The sequence below is a fragment of the Gobius niger genome (genome assembly GCF_951799975.1).
Source record: "Gobius niger genome assembly, chromosome: 17".
In the NCBI taxonomy this organism is placed as follows: Eukaryota; Metazoa; Chordata; class Actinopteri; order Gobiiformes; family Gobiidae; genus Gobius; species Gobius niger.
Genome location: NC_136868.1, coordinates 24,011,817 through 24,037,948, shown reverse-complemented (window position 1 = coordinate 24,037,948; position 26,132 = coordinate 24,011,817). Strand labels below are relative to the sequence as shown.

At 43.1% G+C, this 26,132-nt stretch overlaps 1 protein-coding gene and 1 long non-coding RNA gene across 3 annotated transcripts in view; one reads left to right on the top strand and one right to left on the bottom strand.

The window, feature by feature from the left end:
- The first annotated feature begins 2,747 nt into the window (after nucleotides 1-2,747).
- tns3.2 (tensin 3, tandem duplicate 2) overlaps nucleotides 2,748-26,132 on the top strand; it is a 35,384-nt gene continuing 11,999 nt past the window's right edge. The window contains exons 1-15 of the mRNA XM_079574615.1: nucleotides 2,748-2,931; nucleotides 3,969-4,019; nucleotides 4,109-4,231; nucleotides 4,307-4,371; nucleotides 5,097-5,180; nucleotides 5,262-5,374; nucleotides 5,764-5,824; nucleotides 6,753-6,828; nucleotides 7,024-7,153; nucleotides 7,406-7,471; nucleotides 9,431-9,535; nucleotides 15,271-16,131; nucleotides 20,747-20,871; nucleotides 21,505-21,613; nucleotides 21,706-21,774. Of these exons, the coding sequence (XP_079430741.1) occupies nucleotides 2,782-2,931; nucleotides 3,969-4,019; nucleotides 4,109-4,231; nucleotides 4,307-4,371; nucleotides 5,097-5,180; nucleotides 5,262-5,374; nucleotides 5,764-5,824; nucleotides 6,753-6,828; nucleotides 7,024-7,153; nucleotides 7,406-7,471; nucleotides 9,431-9,535; nucleotides 15,271-16,131; nucleotides 20,747-20,871; nucleotides 21,505-21,613; nucleotides 21,706-21,774 (2,188 nt within the window). The 5' untranslated portion in view covers nucleotides 2,748-2,781. The remainder of the gene's footprint in view (nucleotides 2,932-3,968; nucleotides 4,020-4,108; nucleotides 4,232-4,306; nucleotides 4,372-5,096; nucleotides 5,181-5,261; nucleotides 5,375-5,763; nucleotides 5,825-6,752; nucleotides 6,829-7,023; nucleotides 7,154-7,405; nucleotides 7,472-9,430; nucleotides 9,536-15,270; nucleotides 16,132-20,746; nucleotides 20,872-21,504; nucleotides 21,614-21,705; nucleotides 21,775-26,132) is intronic.
- Nucleotides 12,848-26,132, bottom strand: part of LOC306976637 — a 54,062-nt gene continuing 40,777 nt past the window's right edge. For both annotated transcript variants that reach the window (XR_013793780.1, XR_013793781.1), the window contains one exon: nucleotides 12,848-13,111. This is a non-coding gene — a long non-coding RNA (uncharacterized lncRNA). The remainder of the gene's footprint in view (nucleotides 13,112-26,132) is intronic.

Here is a 26,132-nt window from a genome sequence, read left to right as displayed (position 1 = left end):
AGAGCTAAATCAATCACTTTCTTCCACAAGATAGTGATGACGTGGTGTAAATACTTTTTTTCTCGGTCGGTATGTCATTAGGTAACATTGCCTATCTGTAATTGCAGTTGACTGGGGGCAAAGTGCGCACAGGGCTGGATCAGCAACGTACTGTTGATCATGCTCCCTCTATGCACTCCTTCTCTCTCCCACCCACTGTCAAGTCTCCACCTCATTTCCTATAGCAGTCACACACAGACTTTCACTCATCTGGCTTCACGTTGCTGTGATTTCCACTTCTGCAAAAGGTAGGCCCTTTCTTTTATTTCCCTCCTTTAAGTTGCATTGCAGTTAAGTTTCACTCCTTTAAAACGTCCTTGCCATTCAACTGGAAGTGACCATTTCCTCCCTTCGCTTTCAATAGGGCAATGTTATTGAATGGGCATGTGCTGGATGGGACTTCTCTTCAGGGGATTACCAGGGAAATGTACCCCCTGGATGCTCTGAGTGGGAGATTAGTCTACTATTAAGGAACTGGAGCCTGTGAGGTGTGTTTTCTATGGGTTTTCTAGTGTCTTGAGAGCGCGTTTAATCCCTCATTAATTCATGAAAGACCACTGTTCTTATGAGAAGTGAAAAACATTGCCAGTTGGGGGAACTTTGTTGTTTCCAGTAATGCAGGAAACACTATTATCCTTAAACAATTACTGGACAAACAGATTAGTGTTCCCCAAGTTTAGAAAGTTCCCCTCAGTTCAAATATCTGAATTAATGAAGTTGAATGCTGTCAAAGGGACCAGCTGATTTCTCTTGTTCAATTCACCATGCACGTTTGTCACTGCATGTCAACCTGTGCCAATACGAAAGCAAAGACACAAAGATGGCTAATCCGTTGTGGAATGCTTTCTTTTCGAATGGGAAATAGACTATAATTAGATGTGGGCAGCTCAAGGACTTTTCTGAGCGGCAGTAAGGAACATGGGTGTATATATGTGTATGTATGTGTGGTTTAGGGGCACACACTTCCGTTTGTTTTGGTTCCTCAGGCCGCGGAACACTGGCAAATTTAGATTACAGCAGTCCCGAAAATGCAGAAAAAACACAACCCAAAATACATAATTGGGGACAAGGCGCTCATTAAAACGGAGCAGCTGCAGTTTCTGCAGTCTGTTTCAGCGATGACAAGCTGCGTATTGGATTGCAGATCAGTGTTTGGGGTAATTAGAGTTGAATTTAGAATAGCTGAAACGCAGAACAAGAAGACACTCATACTGGTTACTTTTTTAGTCTTAACTGCATGCACATTGATTGCACTTATGCAAAATGTATAATGAAAAATACATTTTAGGTCTCACGGGGTAGGACAATGAACAGTAAAACAAAATAAGACAGAACATTATGAGTATGACACACTGTAGGTCAATGATGGCAAGAAAATGACAGTATATAATGGTGGGATAATACAAAATAATAATTTACAGCCGCATCTAGAGTCTGACTGACTTTGGAGAAAGGACAATAATCTGCCTCTACAATATGAGCATACTACCATTTGGATAATCAATACCACACACACTGACAAGAACACAACTGATATGCAGGTCAGTTACACCAGTCAAACCGAAGCAGAGCTTTTCTTGAAACCGAAAGGCGCTTTACATAACATGTAAATTCATCGTGTGGTGGTAAGCTACTGTTGTAGTCACAGCTGCCCTGAGGTAGACTGCTGGAAGCGAGGCTGCCAATCTGTGCCATCATTGGCCCTTCCGACCACCACCAGCCATTCACAGACAGACACATACACAGTGTCATGCTCAAGGACACAATGGCAGTCTGCACCAGCGGGAGACAGGACCACCGATCAGGCTTTACCTTAGACGACTGGCAACCCATCAGAGCCACTGTCGTCTTGTGTTCTCACTTTGACGAAAAGGAAAATAGTATTAAATCAAACACAAGTCTTTGAAAAATAATATAATTATTGGAGAATTACAGATACATACTGCAACTTGCAAATTAACACAACGTTCAAGAGTGATTTATATCGCCTGAAAGTACCTGCCGTAACTGTAGCAGGGAAAGTGCATGCACCCCTATTATGCCAACTGTACAATCATGTTTTAACCCATATTGATGCTGACTGACATTTATACTGTGAGTAAATATCAGCTAAGATGGTGTAACCCTGGCTCGTATCCCTGTTTACTCTGCTGTGGTCACATGGTCAGGGTGAAGGCGAGGTTAACCATGTGTACACCCATGGACCAGGCAGTAACCAGACCGCTTCAGCAGCACTGCACAACCTGCCCACACCGGACAATTCAGGCTTTCCATGGTTTTGCTCAGGAATGTGGGAGTTTTCACTTTCTGGGGATCCCTAAAATAAATCCTGGGAAAATGTCAGAGGGATAAAAACTGGCAGGGGCAAATGTAGTTGAGTTTGAAGAAGAGATGGATAAAACAAAAAAAAACATGTCAGAATGTGTTCAGTGCCTTATATCAATTATGGTGTTAGGAATGCAAGTCTGATATGTGATTTAGTAAAAAATCATCTTGGTTTTGTCCCAAGGTCCCAAATGCTAACTTTTTTCCATAAAATTGCCCCGTCACTGATGTTATTACTACAGGCAATATGGCAAATAATTTCTCCATGTTCCTATTTACTCCACACAACTGTATTTAATTCAGGTTGTTGTTTTGGCACATTCTACATCTAAAAATACGTCGACCTGCAGTCAGATGCTCCGTGACTTATCTCCTTCACTTTTGTCTCCCCTCAGCCCCATGTGACTTGAGTCGGCCATGGAGGAGGCGCTGCCAATTGATTTGACCTACATCACAGAACGGATCATCACCGTGGTGTGTCCCAACCAGTGCTCCGAGGACTCCTACCTGCACAACCTGAGTCAGATCACGCACATGCTGCATTCCAAACATGGACACGACTACATGGTAAGCTCTGACGCCTATAAGCAAATATGATCCACCAAACCACAGGGCTTTCGCGGCGCATTTAAAGTCATTAAAAAGAATTATGTCAAAATCAAGGCCTTAAAAGTCATTCAAAAGAATTGTGTCAAAATCAAGGCCTTAAAAGTCGTTCAAAAGAATTATGTCAAAATCAAGGCCTTAAAAGTCTTTAAACTGTCACAGAAAATGCCGAAAGTATGGTCAAAAACATGTTGCAGTGGCCCATTTTGACCATTTCTCTCTCCTCTGTTGAATCTTAAAGGCACACTGTGTAACATTTTGGATCATACTGATACAAAACATGCTCCTAATGACCAGCTCAACACACAAATGGCTATCTTTGCAGTGGACAATCAAAGAATGGGTCTAGATGAGGACCTCACCTATTTAAATCTCATATTTGGTTGCCATTAGTCAACATCTCCATGGAAATGAGCTGAAGACGTCCCACTCCCAGTAAAGTTACAATCATGTCTGAGGAGAGGTGAAGCGCTCAGAGCAAACACAAATGTTTGTTTGTGGATTTATTAGGCATTTTACAACGATAAAATATCTGTAATAAAATAAATGAGTGAAATGTTGCACGGTGTTGCTTTAAGAAATTCACTGCGCAGAGTTTTTCTTCATTTGTGGCATTAGAATTGCATTAAAAACATTCATTTGACTGTATAAACTCTGAATCAAATGCTACATAATTTTGTAGGGTATGTGTCAAATAAATGTTAAATGCATTTTAATATATTCTAAATCATAATATATTTTATGAAGCAATAAAACTTACCAGGAAACATGGTTAGTGTTCACTTAGATAATAAGGATGCAAAATACTTAATTCCCAGCAATCCAGACCATGCTATTTCCTTCCTTTTACCATGTTATTATTATGTCATGTACTCTGAAGTAAACTGCAGCCAAAACGTGTAACATTACCATATGATATCCTTCGAAACAGTTCCCTGCACTGTGCGATCTCAATTGATGTCAATGTACATACTCACGTTCTTCTTTGACTCTTCCAGTTCATTAATCTCTCAAAGATGAACGATGCTCTCTGCAGATTGCCCCAAAAGGTAATATTTGGTTTTCCACCTATAGTAACACTGAGATATATTCAGTACATAACGTGAGCAGTGAATGGATTTCTGTATTTTTGCGTCAGGTTGTGGACACTGGCTGGACGGACCAATTGGCTCCGAACCTGGACCAGATCATCAATGTGTGCACAGCGATGGAGAACTGGCTGCACCGGCACCACAAGCACGTCCTAGTTCTTCACTGTCGGGTAAAAAGAAACACGTCGTCGCACACTATTCTAAAAGTTCTTTTTGTCATCATGATATTTCTCTGTCAACATCAGGGAGGGAAAGGCCTGATTGGAGTGTTGTTGGCTTCCTACATCCATTTCAGCAACTTGTCCTCCAGGTAATGCCACTAATGCAGTATTAATGACCAGTGGCAGGGAGTTTTAAGGAAGGCGAGTCAGGCGTTTTTTTTTAAATATATATACTTTATTGATTGTGCCAACAACTATCCTTTTGCTGAAGCATTTTGTACGCCGCAAATGATCCAAAAGTGATGGATTTTCAATCGGCTTAACAGAAAAGCAGGCTTGTACAGCAAGTCAACAGAGAGTCTTGATAGAGTCTTATTGTGCTTCTGTTATCCCTCTCATTCTTCATTGATGTCAGGGGCACCTTATTTTGTTAAACTCAGCTCAGCCGACAGACATTTGCTGTTGGACATTCTTCAGTCAGAGACAAAGGAGGCCTTTTCAGGGGAAGGGCAGCCGAGGAGACTTTGAACTTAAGGCCGTTATTTTATTTTCAGCCTCGGCTCCTGCTGTTGCCACCTGCAAATGTATTTACTTTCAATTTCGCTGCAGACCGAGTGCAGTGTTTTTAAAAGTTCATGTGAGATGTCATAGTTGAAGGAGTTGTTGGGTAAATAGAAATGCACTAGGCTGTGCTCAGGTAATGTCTTGGTGTTAATATGTATTTAATCGCTTTTCTTATCACAATAGAAAGAAGGAAAATATCTCCAGCTGCTTCCTATAACTTCGAATAACATCTGAAATCGTATTATACTGTATTTGGCATGTTATTAACAGAATGGAATACCAGCAAAATGAGAAATTCCCTCTCTCTCAGTGCAGACCTTTCTCTGGACCACTTCGCCATGAGGAGATTCTTTCAGGACAAACTGGCCTCGCTCATGACCCCGTCTCAGAAGCGGTAAGTCTCTGGCCGACCTCTGCCGCGGTCAGCTGACTATAATGACTCCAGCGCCGTCAGCTGACACACTCTGCCCCTCAGGTATGTGTGGATGCTGGGGAGCATGCTCAAAGGGGGCTTAAGGATGAGTCCCAATCCGTCCTTCCTCCTCTGCGTGGTTCTGCACAGCCTGCCCAGCATAAGACGTGATGGAGGTGAGTGCAGAAACAACTCCACTGTAGGTTTTTCACACTGACAAATTGTATTTACATTTGATTTAAACTTAATTCTTGCTTCTTTGTTAAAGTGACTTGTGCTTGTATCCGTTTTCATTCTGATCTTAAAGCTACGGTATGTTGCGTAATTTTTACATTTGATCTAGTAAAACACAATAAAACACGATCATTTTTATCCTTATGGGTGACACGACTTGTACATTGAACATCAACAGCTTGTCTCCCTGCTGCTTCCTTTTATTTAATTTCAGTTGTGAGAATTGTGTTTGCATGCATCCATCTGTTCTTTATAAAAAGCTGCTTGACCAAATGAGTAAATGTCCATGTTGTCTGATCCATCTGAATCTAGTATGTGTTACACTTTACAGGATGCTGTCTCTTTCTGCGAGTTTACCAGAGTCTGCAGGCTGTGTGCACGTCTGCTGTCTAGTAAGTCAAAGCAATTGTACGTATATAACTTCTTAATTAAGCAATGGCTTGTTTGCATAATTGTTTTCTTTTTAGATGAAAATGTGCACGTGTTCAGTTCACCCCCCCCCCCCCTGAACCAAGCACATTTCCTCCAGTTTCTCCAAAATATAACATAAAAGCGACACACGAGCGACAAGAAAGCAACAAGAAAAGCGTCAAAAACATGACAAAAGGGTCGACAAAAATCGGGCCGGAAAAGCGACAAAAACCCTCAAAAACATGACAAAAAAAAGAGACGAAAAAGAGGCGAATATGTGTGGGCTGGCCAGCAGGGGGCAGGTGTGAAACAGAGACCTCTCCTTAATCGAGGCATACTTTAAATCATTTGTACTTTTATGACTGTTCAGAAAACAGAAAATATTCAGCATAGTTTTTTTTAATTTATAAATATATAAATAAAATAAGCCTTTTTTTTTTTTAAAGGCAACAAATAATCGTTTGAATAATCGTGATTTCAACATGATAAAAATAATAAATGACAAAAATAATCGTGATTATTTTTTTTTTTCAATAATCGAGCAGCCCTATGTAAATGTAAAGTAAACATAATGCATAACTGTAAAATCATGAATAGCAAATGTAATTTACATGAACAAGAGGTAGTCACTTATAAGCTTTTCGCTTCAGTCGACTCCCTTTGAGCTTCCATTAACTGCATGATTGTGAAACCTTGGAGAAAGAGAAAATGTTAACTGCTCAAATAAACTATACTACTGCTACTACAATCAGTTTTGTAGGTCTTGGCGTTCAGATAAGGCGCTACACTATTGCTCCCCAGTTGAGGAGCTTTTAGATTTAGGTAAAGCCGAACTGGAGAAAATGCGCTCGGTTAAAAACGCCGCCTTCTGTAAATGCTGTCAAGTATTGTGTGACGTCTATTTTTCAGTCATGTAAATGCGGCACAGACTGACCGGCTTTACTTTGTGCTCCAGCCCGCTCAGCTGCTTAAAGGGGACATTATGGTAAGTGTCAGTTTGAAGGAACAAAAATAATATCCTTTATTCATCCAAATCCAATGCAAACATACTGTACGTGTAAGTGCTGGAAGTATTTAAAGGTAATGTTTGTAGAATGAGCTCTCATGTGTTTAAAAAAAGCTGCATACTTGGACACTTGCACTATGTTTCTTTCTTTTTTTTTGTTTCATCCTGTTTTAGGTGGTTTGCTACGACAAAGACAGCAGGTCGTCCAGCCGGCAGGTCGTCTTCCGCCTGCAGTTTCACACGGGCCTGGTTCACGGGCACTCTCTCACTTTCTTTAAAGCCGACTTGGACTGCGCCAGTGAAGGTATTTATGACCCGCTGCTGCCTTCTTCTTTAACGTGCTGCCAGCTCCACTGTATTGAATTATCAGCGTGTAACAGATAGCATAAATCTCCTTCCCGGCTCCTCCGTCTGTGCAAATACCTGGCCTAACCTTGGCGCCTTATCGCTGCGCTGCAGTCCAGGTGTGAGGCGCACTTGGATACAGCACCACTACCGCCGTGCACGTAGTAACTATCTTTGTGCGTATGTGTGTGTGTGTGTGTTTTAATTCCAGATCCCAGATTCCCGGAAAATGGAAAAGTGGAGATGTTCTTTTCAGACAGCCCGGAGAAGATTGCAGGTACATTCAGATCCACCAAAAGCACCTTTAAATGATCGCGTTGTTATAAAGTGGTGGTAGGAATGCATCGTTGGTATGTAGCAAAAGTCACTGCTGGAATGAGAGAGAGGAAGAGAAATATCAGAGATGAATGTGTTTCAGCTGTTGGACCAGGAGCCAGACATTGCTGCTTTTTTTTTGTTTTGTTTTCATAATTTCCAAATGTGGAGATGCCTGCATTCTCCTTTTAGTGGTTTGTGTTGGATGTGCATGTGACAGGACATACAAGAAGTTCAATCCGATTTCACATATAATAAATCACCAACCTTTGACAAATATGGGGTAGTGGCAAAAATAAGCACCATTTCAATCAGATGAATTTGCCAGGATCTACCCAATGAGAGATCGATGGTAAAATACTACTGTATATACTTTTTGCTCTATGTCGTCGTAAGTAGGGCGGCACGATATTGAAGTTACTTGCGATATGCGATACCGCTGTGCAATATCGTGATAATGATATTATTGCGATATTTCACCAAACCATTTCAATACGATATGTTCCATTCTAATTAAACACAAACAAGACTTAAAGGAATAGGTCACCGTTTTTACACACTGAGATATGTTCTTACCTGAGCTTTGACGAGTTCTTTAGGACCCGTCTGATCTTCACCCGTACCTTCAGTCATGTAAACACAGCACAGACGGCGTTAGCATTTAGCCTCTCCCCCTCTCCTCTATAGCTCCAAAACAGGTCAAGATAGAAGCTACCAAGCTCTTCCACGTTTTCCCTATTTAAATATGGTTACGTGAAGTGTTACACTACAAAGTATAATTACACAAAATTAAACAATGTGGATTTTTTAAGTGGATAAAAGGGGGAACTATATTGTAAGGCGTAATAATACCAGGAGTAATTTGGCATCCGCACAGTAAAGTGAAGATTACTGCGCAGTAAAGTGAAGATTACTGCGCGGATTTCGAATTTAATTTAATTTTGTGTAATTATACTTTGTAGTGGAACACTTCACGTAACCATATTTAAATAGGGAAAACGTGGAAGAGCTTGGTAGCTTCTATCTTGACCAGTTTTGGAGCTATAGTGGAGAGGGGGAGAGGCTAAATGCTAACGTCGTCTGCGCTGTGTTTACGTGACTGAAGGCACGGGTGAAGATCAGACAGGTCCTAAAGAACTCGTCAAAGCTAAGGTAAGAACATATATAAGTATGTAAAAACGGTGGCCTATTCCTTTAAAAAGCACAACATCAGCTCACAACGAGATTAAAATATACTTGAACAAAAAATGTATCGAGGCTTTAGTGATGTTGCGATATATATTGTGGCTTCTCGCTATACGGATATTGCATCACCTAATATCGCGATACAATATTTTTGTGATATATTGTGCTGCCCTAGTCATTAGCTGGGGGAATGGGACAATTCTATATACCCCATAGGTACAGTCTGGTTGAACAGCAGTTATGAAAAAGGTTTACATCTTGTGGACGTTTTCCAATACGTAAATTGCACAATACAAATCACAGAAAAGTCCAAATATATAGTGCTCTTCAAGTGTATAAATTTATCTTAGTGTGGCCTCGTAAAAATACTAGTGTATGAATGACTGCATTAACCCAGAAGGGGGCAGTCTTGCCGAGCCAGTTCTGTCCACACTTCTGCACGCTCGCTCCTTAACAGCCCATGCATGCTCCCAACAGGAAGTCATTTGAGACTTTATCTCACAAACTTATCTGACAAGAATCCAGATTGCGGACACTGCAGACAGGGAAGCACACACGCACACACACGCGCTGCACGGACACACGCTTTTTGTAACAACTTCTAGACTTCTGCCTTCATCCTTTAAGTGACTGAGGTAATTAATGATTTACTACAGTTTCGTCACCTCTAGGATACAATCAGATACACAGGGTCTGTATTGAAAACTGAATAAAGAATTCCATCTGTTTGGCACAGGCAGAGAGCTGTGGCACAATGGGCGCAGTGTGACAGTGGACTATGACACACTGGACCCTGTGGTCAGACGAGACTCCTATCAAGACTGCTCCAGTTTGGGAACGGGTAAGGTTGTTTTCAATCTGTGTGAAGTGAATATTGCTTTCTCAGTGTATTCTCAGTGTTATCAGCCTGGAATGGACAGGAAAGGCAGGTAGAGATAAAAAAAAAAAAAAACCCAGACACAATGGGGTATAAATAAACGGCTCAGGTGACCTTTCATGCCTTTCAAGTTAAAATGCCAATGTTCTGCTGCTTGGAGATGTAACTTTTAGATTGTTGTGGCCTTTTCTAACTGTTTAACCGCATGAAAAATAGTCCAATTTATCTGAGCGCGTTTACCTGTGTCAGTAACGGTTTTGACTGCAGCTTTTAGTTAGAGCTAAAATATTCATACAAATCACACTGTAATACTTTATACTTGAACTTTTGGGGGGAAAAAGGTTGTAGGAGTAATAGAGATGGTATGCAGATGATGTCACATAATGGCAACAATAGCTAAATGTCAATGTTGAGTGGTGACATTTTTAGTTGCCTTTTCCACATGATAACTACCACAACAGACTCTACTTGGCTGTGTCACTTTCAAAAGTCGACTGGTGTTCAATTCCTGCTCCAGCCAGTGCGCACTGTTGTTGTGTGCTTGGGCAGGGCACGTTACCTACCTAGATTGATTTGTGACTGTGATGTTGTTGGTGGTCGGAGGAGGCATACAGTAGATGCAGATTGGCAGCCACACTTTCTGTCTTTCTTCTGCCTTAGTTAAGCTTACCAGAGAGTGGATGGACGATGCATGAAATGGTAGAGCTGAGTGGAAAAGAGCTGCGACTGATGCATTATTGTTACCTGAATGAGAACCATCTGTCCCAGCAAAACATCGGGGCAAGATGACTGCATAGAAGACAGATAGGACGGAGTTCCATTGGTCATAGTCTGCTTTGTTTGACTGCTGCAGATCTCTAAAACTAATGTTGTCATGGGCCTGTTGTTTAAACTCCGAAATAGACCGCCAAGCTTTACAAACGCGATTGGATTTATTTGTCTCTTCAGACAAGATTTCACTGTGTGTATCATTCAGTCCAGCAGCAGCATGCAGCTGTTCTCTGTAAATCCTTAGATGGAGAGAGAAGAAGCTAGAGAGATTTTCTTTTCTTTTTTTCCCAGAAAAATTATATCAGGAACCATAAGGAGCTGGATTACTGTTATCTGGTGTGGCTTTGTTTTTGGTGAATGCAGCTGTTATATGCATTGAGGACTTTATGAAGTGTTAATATGTAAAATGTGTTTCCGGTGTTCTGGTAGATGTATTGAGTTTTTTCTATCTATAATATAATAGTAGATGCCTTGTACTTGATCTGGTGTTTTTATATCACGTTTGGCCTGTGGTCAGCTTCGTGGTCATCCTCCCGACTGTCGCAGGCTCCAAATGCCTCTTGCAGGAATGGCACAATGACAGTGATCTCCACAGAAGCCAGACCTATACATTTCGGGAGGCGGCTGTTATTCAGGCGTCTGTCCTCACTTTGAATAAACACACAAAGACACACATGAAGACGGAGGAGACAATCACACTAAAGCAGGGGTCTGGAGGCGGCAGTTCCAGCTGTTTTATGCCGTTGCTAAATCTGCACCATCCTGCCGTGTAATTTGGATAGACCGACCTTCGGGGAGAGACATGCCGCAAAAAGTGCCATGTAGACACACATAGAGGCACCACCATTATGCTAACCGCCCACACTCACGCATGCATTTGAAATGAACGTGCCAGCCCCCTGAGCAACTATTTTAATGCTGTTGTTGTTTTGGGTTTTTGATGAAAATGCTGTTTAAAAGTTTTGGGTTTTTTTTCATCCAAATTCATTTTTCTTTTTTTTTAATCTATAATACATTTAATCAACTATACATTTTTTCCGTACGGCCTTGACAATTTTTACATGTTGCCTATAACACTTTTCACAAATGAGCAACAAGTGCTTCAAAAGGAACAATTACTTATTCCCTCGTTGCTTTCCTGTGGTAAGGTATGTAAGTAGCTATAGCTGCCATGGGGTAGACCAGGGGTGTCAAACTCATTTTGGGTCGCGGGCCGAAATTCAGCTCCCACGGCGGGTCGCGGGCCACATATAATAGAGAAAATGTTTCCAATAAATGAATAATAATAAGTTGTGATTTGATCAAAGCCCCAACTTGACTGAAGCTTCATTAATGACAACGGCTCACACTTGTATTGCACTTTACAAGCCTGTGTCACAAGTTCCTGAAAGTGCAGTAGTCATTATTCATTCACTTGGTGCTGGTAAACTGTTATTGAAGCCACAGCCGCCCTGGGGCAGACTGTCCATTTACCACATGGCTCTATAATGTGTTGTTCATATCCTGAGCTCTTATTTTGTCAGTGCCCTCTGCTGGCACGTGTGGAACTCTATCCTTTTTTTTATTTATTTAATGCCCTCTAGTGGCTAGAATGAGCATTCTGGTTACTCTTTAAAAATTCATAACTCCACACAGGACTGGGCTAGAGACTTATTTTTTTTTTTTTACATACTCTGGAATTTATGCTCTACAGGGCAGGGGCCGGATTAAATCATCTTGCCGGCCTGATCCGGCCCGCGGGCCGTATGTTTGACACCCATGGGGTAGACTGACACAAGCGTGGCTGCCAATCTGCGCCACTGGACATTTCTCTTTCATTTTGACCTGCTGAAATGAACTCCTCCTGCCCGATTCACGGCACACGCTCGGCCGCTTATCGCTCCATCTCCTGTTTCCTCTTCTTTGCTTTATCTCCTTCCAAGCTTCCAGGTTCAAGTTGGTCAGGTTGCGCACCCATCCCCCCAAGCACCCGCACGCACCCACACCGAAAAAAATCCCCGCCTCCATGTTTACATTCCCCGCTCCATAATTGGCCGGCTCAAGGTCCTCTTGTGCTTTGTGTTTTTTTTGCTGCGAAAGTGCACCCAAGTCTTTCTCACCTGCCCGTCGCGCCTGCTGGCTGGTGAATGATCCACCTCTCTCTCCCTCTTTTTCCTTCACAAATTCTTTCTCCCTTCCTTCTCCCCTCAAGGCATAAGAGCCCCCACCCCCCCTCCTCCTCCCCCCCCCCCTCCTCCTCCTCCTGCGCTTGCTCCACGCTCTGTTACCTGTGTCAGTGCGATGGTGGGACAGGATGCGGGAGGGAGGTAGGGGAAGGGGGCATGCGCAGCCAGGAGAGAGGGGGGGGGGGCAGAGGAGTTTCAAAAGTGACTATGGAGGCGGGGATTGCAAACAGTTGAAGCTGTGACAGAGACGCAGAGGCAAAAACAGAGCTGCGTGAGTGAGTAAATGTGCGCAGGGGGTGAGAGAGGGAGAGATTTCTTTTGGGGGTGGGTGGGGGGGGGGGGTTGTTAGCACCTTAAGAGGAGGAATGTTCTTTGCTTGTCTTCTGGTGGCAGCCCGAGCAGCGCAGCGACGGACTCCCAGGGCGCAGGAGGAGACTCATTAGAAGCCACTTTTCCCACTTTTTTTTTTTTGTGGAGCTAAAGTTTAGATACCTTGACTTTATCTGTCCTTGTCCTTGCTTCCTTTCGGCCGGTCATCTGTTTCGCCTTCCTCTTTTTGCGACTCCCACCGGGACTTCTCCGAGCCAGCATCCTGTTTCTAAGGCTGCAAAACAGTGAAAGTGCAGTCATGGTAAAGTTACTCGTATTTCTCTTTGTATTTTTTAGATTCGACTTTCTCAGGTTAACAGTGTTTCCCGAATGTGCTCCTCAATGCCTGTGCGTATGTGACCAGCTGTGAGGTTTTTACCATGCGTGTCTGGTATTTGAATTTTATTGCCTCTCTGGACCTAAGGGGATGCACGCTGCTGTGGTATGCGCTGTACGTATTGTAGTAGCAAACATAATGGCTTCGTGTCTGTTCTTAAGAGGCAACCTTCCTTGTAAGATACAGTGGGTTCAGGAAGTATTTGTTCCCCTATAGGTGGTTCCTTAGTGGATATGCAATATTGGGTCTGAATGCTTATGTGTTAATACAGGGGATGGTGTCTTGGCGAAACAACTCACATGGAAGTCACATTTATAGATTTGTTTGATCATTTTTGAACCAAATAAAGAGCCAAGAACTTGTGGAACACAGTTTGCAAATAAATAAGAGAAAAAACAAACAATTTATTACACGTCTAAATGGGCAAGCACAGCCATAGGAGCTATGTTTGGCCATTTAGACATAAAAGATAAATGCATTCTAACTTTAAACAGTGTGTTTTCCCATTTTTTTCATAACTTTTCCTGCCCCTAAGAGCACCTCTGGTGTTTAATCATACTCCTTGGAGGTCCAGGGAGAAGCTCATCTTTTTCTCTTTTTAACAAACTTTACTTTACTTAATTTGTTTATTTGAAGAGGACAGTGCACATTAATGAACACTCAGTACAGTAACTTTGTGTAAATGTGCCAGATTTAGCCATGGGCTACTTTCCATCCGTAGTCCTTGTACATTTAAGACAATAAATGTTTAAAACAAACAAACAAACATGGACATAAAGTATTTACACTATTTACAACACAATGTTTGTAATAAAGTATTCAGAGAAAAGGAAACTATATCTGTTGCCTGTTGAAATATCATCTTTGCTACAAGTCCATTTCTTACGAAGGTTAAATATCACTCGTCGAACAGAAAATGTATTTGGTTTTGCTCTCAGAGGTTTTTCATAGTGTCACCTTGTCAGTACAGTCAGAGTGGAAAAAAACTGTGTAATCAGCTCCTGACCTCAGTGACACTGACAGACATGTCCTTTGCGTGACGTGTATACACAGACACACGCACATATGCACAACTGTTATATACATGCATCCGCCAGCGCCTCACAATGTTCCCCTGTGTTATCAGGCCAGAAATACGTCTGATGCGATGGCAGGGCTCCAAACAGGTATTGTTTGTGCATTTGTGTCATCATAACTCAAAGAGACGCTGGCAGAGGCACAGATAATGTTACTACCCCGTACATTGTCCACTCAGTGTAAAGGAGGAAAGGGTGTCATTCATGTTATGGAAGTCGACGAGAGAAATAACATGTTTCAACAGTTGGTTTGATGCAGGTTCTGTGTTTCATGACTTTGGCTTTTTCAGAATCAATTCCCATATGAAACATTTTTACTATTCAAGGAAAAGTAGAAATGTCAGTACTGTGTAATTGAAGTCTTGGGATATTAACACTGTGCCAGTCACATGGTGAATATCTAGTATCCCACAGGCACGAAGGCAACAACAGTAAAATGTCAGATTAAGCCAGATTTGTCATCAGTCAACATGAACTATGAATGTGTTGTGATATGGGGAATACAGTATGAGCGTGAGAGACGACGCCTCCTCAGCTCAAACAACACAGTCCAGTTGACGGCTTTTAAAACTTTTGGAGCTTTAACAGGTTCTGGAGCTACCAGTCCAGTGGTTCTCCAGCATTTTGGTGTATTTCCACAAAGATGTCATTTCCTTTTCCTGTTGAATTATGAGTGAATCAAAGTCTTTGAAGCAAAAATATCTCTTTTTTATTTCCAGATTAGAGGAGGACTAAAGCTGGTCTAAACCAGGATTTACATCAGATCACCTTCAGATCACAGTTTGCCAAAGAGCTGCTCTAAAACCATAGACCAGTGGGGTTTAAGCACATACAATATGCTGCGTGTGCGCTTTCTCAGCATCAGTGTTTTCAGAGTTTGATTCTCAGTTCTCCGCTTTAATATTGTTGAATGTCATTGGCATTTGGGAAGTGGCACTAACTTTTATGTATAATTTAATGAAAATGTTTTCCTTTTCCTAGGTTCTCCATTGAATGACGGTGTATACGCCAAAGTGAGGAAGACTAGCTCTAAAGAGGTGGCCCCGTTCAGCCTGTCCCACAGTCCTCCCAGCAGTAGTGAGCGCTTCCCCTCCGGCAGCACGGACTCGGGCCTATCAGTGGCCTCCCAGGGCCCAACCAGGACTTTTCAGGGAAGAGCAACTGCACAGGACTATAAACCTGGAAAGGTGGGATCTCATTTTCCTGATTTGGAGGTGGTGCAGTCTTATGCAAGGGTGATGACTGAACTGACATTGTCCAGCGAGGGGGAGATCGCCGGTGACGAGTCCGGCTTGGGGCACACTGTCAACGGGGAGACGTCGTCCACCGAGCGGGAGACTGACATTTTGGATGATGAAGAGGAGCTGCGATCTGCTTTGGAGAGGCCGAGCTCGAGTAGCCTGTGCTCCCTGTCGTCCGAGGAGCAGCCCGTTCAGTGCAAAGAGGACTCAACCCAATCGTGGGTCCAGCGACACCAGAAAGTTGTCAATGCCGTCGATGCAACTGGCTCTGAAATAGTGGGACAGCGCATTGAGGGAAGGGGTGACGGGCCTGGTGCTGCGGGCGCTCCTGATGCGCCTTTGAGAGGGTCCAGCAGCAGGCAGGCGGTGCAGAGGGGTTTACTGGAGGACGGGACAGACACGCAGTCCCCGTCGCCCTGCCAAGACGAGGAACTGGCAACGCTGGCTACAGATATCGATGAGTCCATAGAGCAGTTGAATCAACTCATCCTGGATTTAGACCCCACTTTTGTCCCTGTTCCGACCCGATGCGCCCCCCTGTCCCGGTCCGCGTCGCTCCACAGCAACGGCCTGAGCCACAAAGGACTCACCCATCTGTCAGGTAACAGATTTTTTTTTTTTTAAATGTCTTACTTGGTTAGCCTTAACAAATAGTAACCAAATAACAAGATGATCTTCAATAACATATTTTGTAGACGAAAGACCTATATTTGTTCTTACTCTGTTGGTTCTTCAATAGCACCTGCTTCTCTGCTGGAAAGAATATTTGCAGCCTTACTTGCGTGAACCCTGCATTACAAAACGACATCACCAATAACTAATGGACATAAAAACGGTTGATCCCTAACCGCTAACATTGCTAAAGCTAACCATATTTAATTAAATTTCGGCTGACACATGAGCTCACCACAGAAACAGAGTGCACAGGTGCTGACAGATGCAACACTGTATGAGTTTTAATGAAAGACCATTAAAGTGAGGTTCGTTTATGAGCCATTTACAGAATAAAACTCTTCTACTGCCGAAATCTGAGTGCACAAAACAATACATCAATGTAGATTGTGTTTGCTGAAAGGGTGGAAGTGTTTTATAAACAATCTGACTTGCTATGTACAGTGTGTACTGGGTGCACCAGTGCTGTGATCTTTGCGGGCTGTGTTGTACAATAATGGAAATGTACTGAAGGCGTAATGTGAGGTGTGTAAGAGTTATTTGTCTCATCATAAAGAGCGTTAAGCAGGAATATTGACCGTAGAGGTTTAGCATTAAAAGTTATTATTTGGCTTGGGTGACCAGATTTCCCTACTAAAAAACTGGGACACATTTCGGGACTATTACGCAGTGGTTCCAAATGGTCCAAGTCTTCTCCCACGCTGAATGGTAAAACTATTAACCTCTCATGACATGCACCAATCCCTATTGAGAAGGTGTTCGAATTGAGACTTTTAATTGGTTAATACTTGGTGATTAATATTCACAGGGGCCAAAAACATGAATTTTAAAGTGAAGTGTGTTATTTCGGAGACTATAAAAAACCGAGACAACTGGGACAAATCAGTGGTTTTGGAGGATCTATTGGGACGTGGGACAAAGTACTCAAACAGGGACTGTCACGGGTAAACTGGGACTTCTGGTCACCTTATATTTGACTCATGTCGTTACAGTAGCTTTTTAGGATTGATCCTACACTTGCTATAGAAAGACCAATGAATGACGTTTTGCAAACTCTACAAACAGTAGCAGTTAAATTAGTCAATAGCCTGTATTTACGCTCATGCTAACACGGCCACACATGGTTTCGGCATGCCTTTTCTCGGGTCATGTCCGTTTATTTGCTTCACCACACCGTCTCTGTTTACGCCTGGGTGGAAATGCAAACACAGTTCTTGTGGTTTAAGGACATGCGTGACCTGAACGTGAGCATCCCCGTGACCTCTGTCTCCCAGCTCTGTTTCTGCTCACAAAAGACAGATTTACGAGCGCTCACATCCACTGGGACGGGGCCTGGAGGCAGGAGCCACATTTCTGAGGCGACCCGCTCCATCCTGCTGTGTTCTATCCTCCAGCACTGAGGGTCATAGGTGCTATAGGCTTACACCATGCTGTTCCTCTCCAGCTGTCCCATCAAAGCTAACCTCGCAGTGGCCCGTGAGGCGCGTAGGGACCACTATGTGCCTAATCAAGGCCAGGGTGACAGCTCCTGAGCAACGTTTGTCATAGTCTGGGGGCATTTAACCCTTGACTCTCTCCGTGTCAGGTCCCTTGACACTATATCTTGGTTGTATTGTATTCGAATGGCAACAAAATAATATGACGCATTGAATTGAAACTGAAAAGTAACGCCCCTAAGTTACCTAAATCATTTGGATGCAAAGTTATGTTGAGCTTCCTGTATCCCCGCCCCTCCAGTTAGGATTCTTCCCTTGTTGCCCGATCACTCTGCGGCATTCGGAGCGCAGGAAATGAAACATGTGCGCTTGTATTTACATAGGTCAGCAAGTTTTTACGTTTCCCGCAGGTCCAATTTCAGAAGTAATATGTCACCGAGTGGTTAGACACTGACAGAGGCCGCCCGTAACATGTTTTGGTGGGCATGTTTTGCACAGTTTGTAAGGCGTCTGGAATGCTTTTGAAGTTTGACATAGCACTTTTCGCGGGCCCCGGCGTCCTGCGCGCCGCTTGCATCATGCTCTCTCATCACCGGCAAGACAACAGGGCTCTCTCAGATTGTGCAGCTGGTGTCAAGTGACCGTCCGCACACCAGACGGGCTCGGTGGAAGTTCCCCTTTGCCGGGCCGCTGGTGTAAGTGGATTAGTTTCACTTGGACAGGTCGGGGTTTTTTTTCATGTGATTTCAAGGTTGATGGATCAGGCCAGTGAAACCGAAGCACGCTCTCTCTCCTCTGACCTCCGCGTCACTGTTTGGACTTGGATATGCACGACTGACTGTAACTCCTTTTATAGTAAATCACATCGCAGTGATAGACGGTTGCCCGCTTTTTGCTTATGGTGTGTTTTCGGACTGTTTGGGTGGGCAGCGCTCCCGGACTTGGCCGACCATAACACCACATGCAGCTTACAGTACAGAAACAATAGGGCCTGCCAAAAAATAAAAAGATATTCGAAACCACGTCCCAAATAGATTTTACATGATGTATAGCAAAATGTTAAAGTGGCTTAGGCTACCACATGTTGAACAAATTCCCTGACCTTGCAGAGAGATAAGCATAATATAGCCTTACAGTCAATTTGTAAAAACATTGTAGGTTAGTATCAATCATTTTTTTCTTTCTCTATGATGCTACGAGTATTTTTGATACAGTGAACTCATCCCTTTGACGCAAGACAGGTCAAATTGTCCATACAGCTCGTACAGTAATGGGCCTTCAAAACGTTTCCCCCCGTGATCTGGTTGTACAAAATAAAAGATGCAGGGAGGTACTTGCTTGGATCCGGGATTGTGTAGTAGATGTATATCTAAATGGTAAATGGTCTCAACTTACATAGCGCTTTTCCACCTACATTAGGCACTCAAAGCGCTTTACAGCAAGAACCCACTCACCCATTCATACTCTCATTCATACACCAATGTACGCAGACACTGGGGGCAATGTGGGTGAAGTGTCTTGCCCAAGGACACAACGACAATGTGCACTTTCAGGAGGGGGGATTTGAACCCCTGACCTTCCGATCATGAGACGACCCGCTCTACCATCTGCGCCACTGTCGCCCCTAACAATAAATCTTCAACACTTACGACAACTGCTACTATCGAAATGTAGTTGTGGTATTACTAATTGTAGGCATTAAAATAAAATCCATCTGAATAAACAGCATTATTGAATAAGAGATATTTATATATTTCATAAACAAAAGGGCGGCACGGTAGCACAGCTAGAAGGTCCCGGGTTCGATTCCCACCAAGACCGGGCCTTTCAGTGCATGTTCTACCCGTGCCTGCGTAGGTTTCCTCCGGGTACTCTGGTTTCCCCTACCTATAAAAACATGTGCAATAGGTGAATCCTCCAGCCAGGTGATTCTGACCATCAGCCTGGCTCCACATCATGGAGATGGGTCTCCGGGCGCGGCACTGCCGTCGACCACTGCTCCTTACGGGTCGCCCCAGCGGCATCGAAGGATGGGTTAAATGCAGAGGACAAATTTCCCTACGGGGACAATAAAGTATACAAACAAATAAACCAGTCATGCATTATTATTATTTTTTTCTTTCTTTATTGGCATTTTAGCATTGGCATTTACAGTTTATAACTTAAAGGCCCTATACTTGATTTTGTAATTATTATTATTATTATTATTATTATTATTATTATTATTATTATTATTATTATTATAAACAATGAAAGAGGAAGCCACGAAATTAAAATGTTTATATACACTATATCCAAACTTGTTCCCACTTTCCTTACATATTTGTAGCATTCCAATTCTTCATAGGGACAAGTTTATCGACACATTTCACAACTTGCCAGGTCAATTTCAGGGAACTGCTAGAAAATTAGCCTGTAAGTTCATGATATTCAGTCTTGATGGAGCTGTATCGACATAAAAACAGAGGACGCAGAAGAGCATCATGAGGGGATGAATAAAAACAAAATATTTCTCAATTTATTTTTATACATTTTGTTATCTTCATGTTTTTGAACAGTGCCGTCTATTGAAGTTAGCGCTACAGCTTCTGAAACGAGCCCCTGATTGTTCAGACAGATGTTTTTCAGATAAGACACCGTGATGTTCCGCCATCTGTTCACGCTAAAGTCTACCTTAGTCACAGGGCACTGCCCTGATGGGAGCTATATACGCCTCTGCTGATGAACTTAGTGATAGACGCTTTTGTCTGAGGCACTGCATGACAAACACAGCCTCCACCTGATCAGTCAGCTTAATGTACGTTCACTAGACATAACTTTTTGCCTTTGTAGTGTGGTGTGTCACTGGTTAGATTACAGCTCAGATTAGAGCTTTAAATTGAATTACAATAGAATCAAAATTGCAATTTCAATAGTTGCACACAGAAAAAAATGCATACATAGTATCCTGTGTCAATGGGACTTATTTATTATATGTAAAACATGCTCACCATGTAGACATTTGTGTCAGTGAACCTCGAGTTGAAAACATTTCACAAAATATTGGTTTGAGAAAAGGCAATCATTTGTCAGAATTGTTGAGCCACTATTGGATCTATGTGTTTGCAGGATGGAAACAGCAAAAGCAGTTCAGTGATATGACAGATAACAGTGGAGCCTACAGTCCTGAGTGGAGAGCCCAGAGTCTGAGGAACTCCCCCGCTCCGCTTTGCAGTCCCTCATTCACATCACAGGTAAATAACAACCTCTCCAAAATGTTAGAAAATCAGACTTGGACATTAGAAGTTTGCTCTCATTTTAGTAAACTTAATAGTAATGGCATGTTGGATTGAGTGATAAAAATAAACTTGAGTAAAGATTGGCGAAGCTGACTGACTCACAAAAAAGCTAACATGCAGTTTATAAAGTGGCTGAACCTAATACAATGTGATCTAAAACAGGGTATGGCAGTTGTAAATTCTTACACAGTGTAAAAATATGCTGTGAAGAATCATGTTTTCCCATTCCCTCAACTGTCATTTTAAAGTGCAGACGCTAAACAACTTGACATGTCAATGGATAACATTGTAGGTGATGTGACCAATTGACTGTCACAGGTTTATGTTATAAAAACAAGCAGGGACTTAACACTTTAATATACAGTATTTTTCCCTTTCCTTCCGTGCTTTACTTGCCTTCATAATCGCTTTAGTTCTACTCCTCGCAGCAATGTGGCATGAATAGTCCGATTGTTTACACCAAAACACAGGCTGTGGCCATGTACAGATCACAAGATGTCTGCTGGTGTGTGTCTATGTGTGGGCTTGTCACCTCACAACACTACATTTTACTCATTGTGTTTCTGACTTTTTCTCTATTTTTCACAGCATGGGAACCTCTACAAAACCAACAGTGTGGACTATGCTGGACAAACACTAAGTGCTGACCTGGTCCCACCAACGCCGGCCTTCCCAGTGTCCCCAACAACGCCCTATGGTAAGATACACACATCTCACCCCTTCTAAAAATAATGGGTGTTAATGTTTAGTTTGCTGTGTATCTTATCATTGCTTTCCTGTTCTTTCCAGTGAAACATTTCTCAGAGTTTTCCCAGATTCGGAGCGGTGGGCAGTGGGAGCAACACAGCTGGGCTCAAGGTACATGTTTCCAAGAGCTTGTTTGTGCCTCTCTGGCCATAGCAGTGAATGTTGAACCCAAACACTCGGCCTAATTGCTGCCAGACAGGGGTTGACTGTAGGGCACTTAGCTTTGAGTCCAAAACTCAAGTAACTTTATTTTATGCATGCTTCATTTTCCTGCAGTGAACTTGCTTCTGTTTTTGTGACTGCTCTGTTGAACTCAAAACTTGTGTTTCGAAACACAGACTATAGCAAAACATTCTATAGATCTTGCAGCTCTTGACTTACCGCATTTAAGTGGGAAGTACGTGGTGTGGAGAAACACCCATGGCCAATAGCGGTGTTATGTACAACAGCCTTTTCCTCCAACCAGACTCCGCGGCCTGGAAGTGGCAAGGGTGGGTTGTGGGTGGGTTGTGGGGTAGTGAGGGGTGAACATGTGCTTTTGTTTTGGGTTTGATTACAGCTGAGCGATTGCCGATCCACGTCACAGCGGGACCGACTAAGGCTTTCTCTTTTCCTCGAGACACGAACATTGATTAGCTCACAATGGGTTAATGAAGTTTTTAGTTTGACCTATGAGAGCCTGTAATGCTTAAGGAAGAACAGAAGGCAGCGTGACGCAAATGAGGAAATGAATGTGAGGCTGCCATCAAGGCCGATAAATATTACCTCCCCAAAAACGCTTTCCTTTTTCGCCAGTGGTGCAGGCACACAGTGCAACAGCAGCGCCACTCAGAAGATAGCCATGGAGTTAGAGTTGGTGCTGTCCTTGCACCAGGCACAAGATCTGGCCCATAGTGCCAAAAGAAGTTTACTCTAATACAAGAAAATGTATCGATTTCCACAGTTTTAAGTCATGGATTAGTCCAGTTATAGACCAGATTTAGCCCTAATTTGTCCGTGCCTGGAAAAATCCAGACTCACTGTACCAGTGACCGAGTCTGGAAACAGCATTTCCCCAAGACTGCAGCGGCTGCATGGCCCCGTGCATGTTGGGAAAACGCCCACCTGTCAGCAGCTCACGCTCAGGTGTTTGGATGAGTCTGCTGTGATCCGAAACATGCTCCCTTCTCCTCACGGCAACACTTTAGATCTGAACAAATAAAATGACAGAAACTACTGTATTAAAGTTGTGTATTGTCCCCTAAAAATAGACCTCACGTTTGGTGCTTTTCAGAACAAACCCGTGATCTAAAGGAAATATTTTATCTCACAAACTTGAACAAACTAACAAATGGAAACGTATATTCTGATCATGGATGATGAAAGGAAACAGAGAAGGAGGGTAAATTACTTTTGTTTATATCTGAATAAGACGCTGAGTGGTCTGAGGCCGCCCTCGCTGTTCTCTGGAGCAGCAGGAGACTTTTTTCTCTGCTCCCGTTGCACTCGTTTACTCTCGGCGATCATCCAGGTGAGCTACGCAGCCGTATCTCCAACAAGCCTATTGAGGGGAACAACACGTGGCGATAAAAAAAAGATTCTGATTGCACGGATCCGTTTGAGTTTGGCACCTGTTACACAGCACATATTGCGACACTTGGAAAGCTAAGTATTTTCTTAAGTGGTAGGTGGAGTGAAAAGTCTGAGAACCATTGCTTTTTGGAATGTATCTGACAGCAACATTGGCTCAATTAAATGAATTCTAAATAATTCCTATTTGAAAATAGCAGAATAAAAATGTTCGTATTGTTCATGCAACTATGTAAACCACTACAAACATATTGACTGTCAAATGCATAACATTTAAAATTGTGCCATTTGAGTCAAATTGACCACTGGGAGGACTATAACTACAGCTGCAGTATGGACGGTTGCAGGTTATTGTAAAGGGAGTGTAACTAATTCACAAGTGATTATATTTGGAATTATAAATCACTCCAAATCATAATGTAAAGGCATTGTTATACCTTTATTTACTTGCCCAAACTTTTCAAAATGTGTATTGGCTGTCCTGCCAGGCCCAGGACAGCTGACTCGGGAGGCCTGCTAATAATAGTGGACGGTTACAGAGGAAGAGACCACTGCTGGCAGGATGTCCTCTCACGTCCTGCTCAGGGAGGGGACAGGGGAGAGGGGAGGGTCCTTTGTTTGCGGGGCTATCCGGAGGGAACTGTGCCTGAGAAGATACGGAGCCCACAGCTGCACAAAGAATTCAGTCTGGTGTTAAAGGAGAACTTTGAGAGCCACTTTTGCACATCTTATCTCAGTGGTTGTTTCCTGGGATCTCGCTTGTTGATTTCTGAAGAGATAGCATGATTTAAGGGGAAAAGATGCCTTTCTAAAAGAGACTTGCACGAGACCGTGATTGTCCTGATGACTCGCTCCACCCAGTTCACCCAGGGCCAAAAGGAGCAGTTCCGGATTTGACTTTTTAATGTTGTAAAATAGGAAATTGCAAAATATTTGAATTACAATTCCAATTTGTATTGTTGTTACCTGCACAAAACGGAAGGCAATGTAATTCTGACAGGGATTTTGAGTGAAATGACTAACTTCACATGATGATCACGTACTGTGTGCTTGAGAAGCTTTTACTGCAAGTGATACGTGAGATGGTGCAAGTGAAAGTTAACAAGACATCAGACGGATTTTCAAAGCGACACAGAGCATTACCGCGCTGGGATTAGAGGCCACGGGGCTCAGAGAGTTGTGGGAAACTAACCTTTAATACTTGGAGCACTACACCAGCGGTTCTCAAACTGTTTAAGTGCTACTTGGTCACTGTGCAAAGCAAGCGAAGACAAAGAGGAAAAATAGATGAAAGGCGATGAAATTATAACTGAAAAAAAAAAGACTCTTTCTTCTTTCGGCGGGATGGGCTGAAGAATTGACAAAAGACATATCTTTACTCAGTCTGGGCGGCGGACAGGGGCTTCCTGTTTCCCACGTTAGACAAATCACAGTCTGGACAGTTGGGCCACTACGCAAATCACTTGTTTTTTATTTACTGATTTTTTTTATTTTTTTTTATGAAATAAGTAGTCAGCTGGGTGGAACATCCAAATAACAGACAGTACTACAGACCCGTTTTTGTTTTGTTTGTGTTATGATTTACCTCAATCTCAGGTCAAATTCTCTGCACTGGTTTCCCTCTTGATTCCAAAACATGCTCAACAGGCTAACCTTCCACCTGATTGCACCAGACCTATATAGCTCAAGACCTGCAGATTGTCATTGTCCCCAGTAGCGTTGCATGTAACAGCACAGTAATGTCGCCAGTGTGGAGGAATGCATATCAATTTCCTTTTTCCTCCCACATTTTTAGACTGCTCTAAACGTCAAAGATACCTGCTGTCTTGTCCAGTGCATAAACTTTCATTTCCTCATGCGGCCGACATGTGGCCCTGAAATGTTACATAAGTCTGTGTATCCTGTGTGTACATGTGGTGCAGGGGGAAGAAAACAAACAGGCGTGCAGTATATATACAGTACAGGAGTGGCCCATGCCGGAGGAAGTGGGCTTCAGCCAGAGGAATGTCCATGTTATGAGCTGCTCTTCAGCTCCGGCAGATGGACCGCAGACAAACACTTGACTGTCTCAACCTCGGAGGTCACAGGTCAGGAGAAAGTACCAGGGGGCGGCTGCAGAAGCACTTCTCACATCGTAAAAAAGAAAAAAAAGAGTGGGAGAGCTGAGGATTGTAAATGTGTTTCTGGAATTCTAATCTACAGTAAGACAAGTTTTTTTTAGTCTGTGGTCTGTTTTAAATAAATAGGAATACTTAAGATGTATTGTAACAGAGCAGTAGCCGGTAAGTGCGGAGGCATTGTGGGTGCAAAGTGTGCACCTGCGGGGGTATAATAAGACAAACCCGCACTACCATCTGAGCCACTAGTATTGTTACATTTTTGGTTTGTTTTGCATTCAAAAAATTTGAACTCACAAGGGTTATTTTGTTCTATAGTTAATTAAATCTGTGTAACGACTTACTCAGATGGCCCTACGCTGTCCCACTCGGACCATTTTCCAGCATCTCGAGGGGCAACAACTTGGCTTGTGGTCTGAAAACAAAAAGTCCACTCGAGACTATTCGATCATCAGCTTCTCCGCCGTGATTTATGAAGTGGCTGGGATAGATGAAACACATGGGCAAGGAGACGCGGCCGCCCCGTGTTGTGTGTGTGTGTGTCCGCGTGCCTTTGTGGCGTTTGCGGTGACCAGATGGTGGGTAGAGGAGAGACGCATGGCCCTGACAGAGAAGCCATAGAAAGCGGAGCCACCCGCCCCCCCTCTCCTTCCCTGATCGCCCCACTACCCACCATTGCCTCTCAGCGGCCCATAAAAGGCCACATGTCACCCCTGACCCCCGCTGGAACCCGTTCTGATTGGGTGAAATTCGCCGGCAGTAGCTGGGTAGGAACAATGCTCA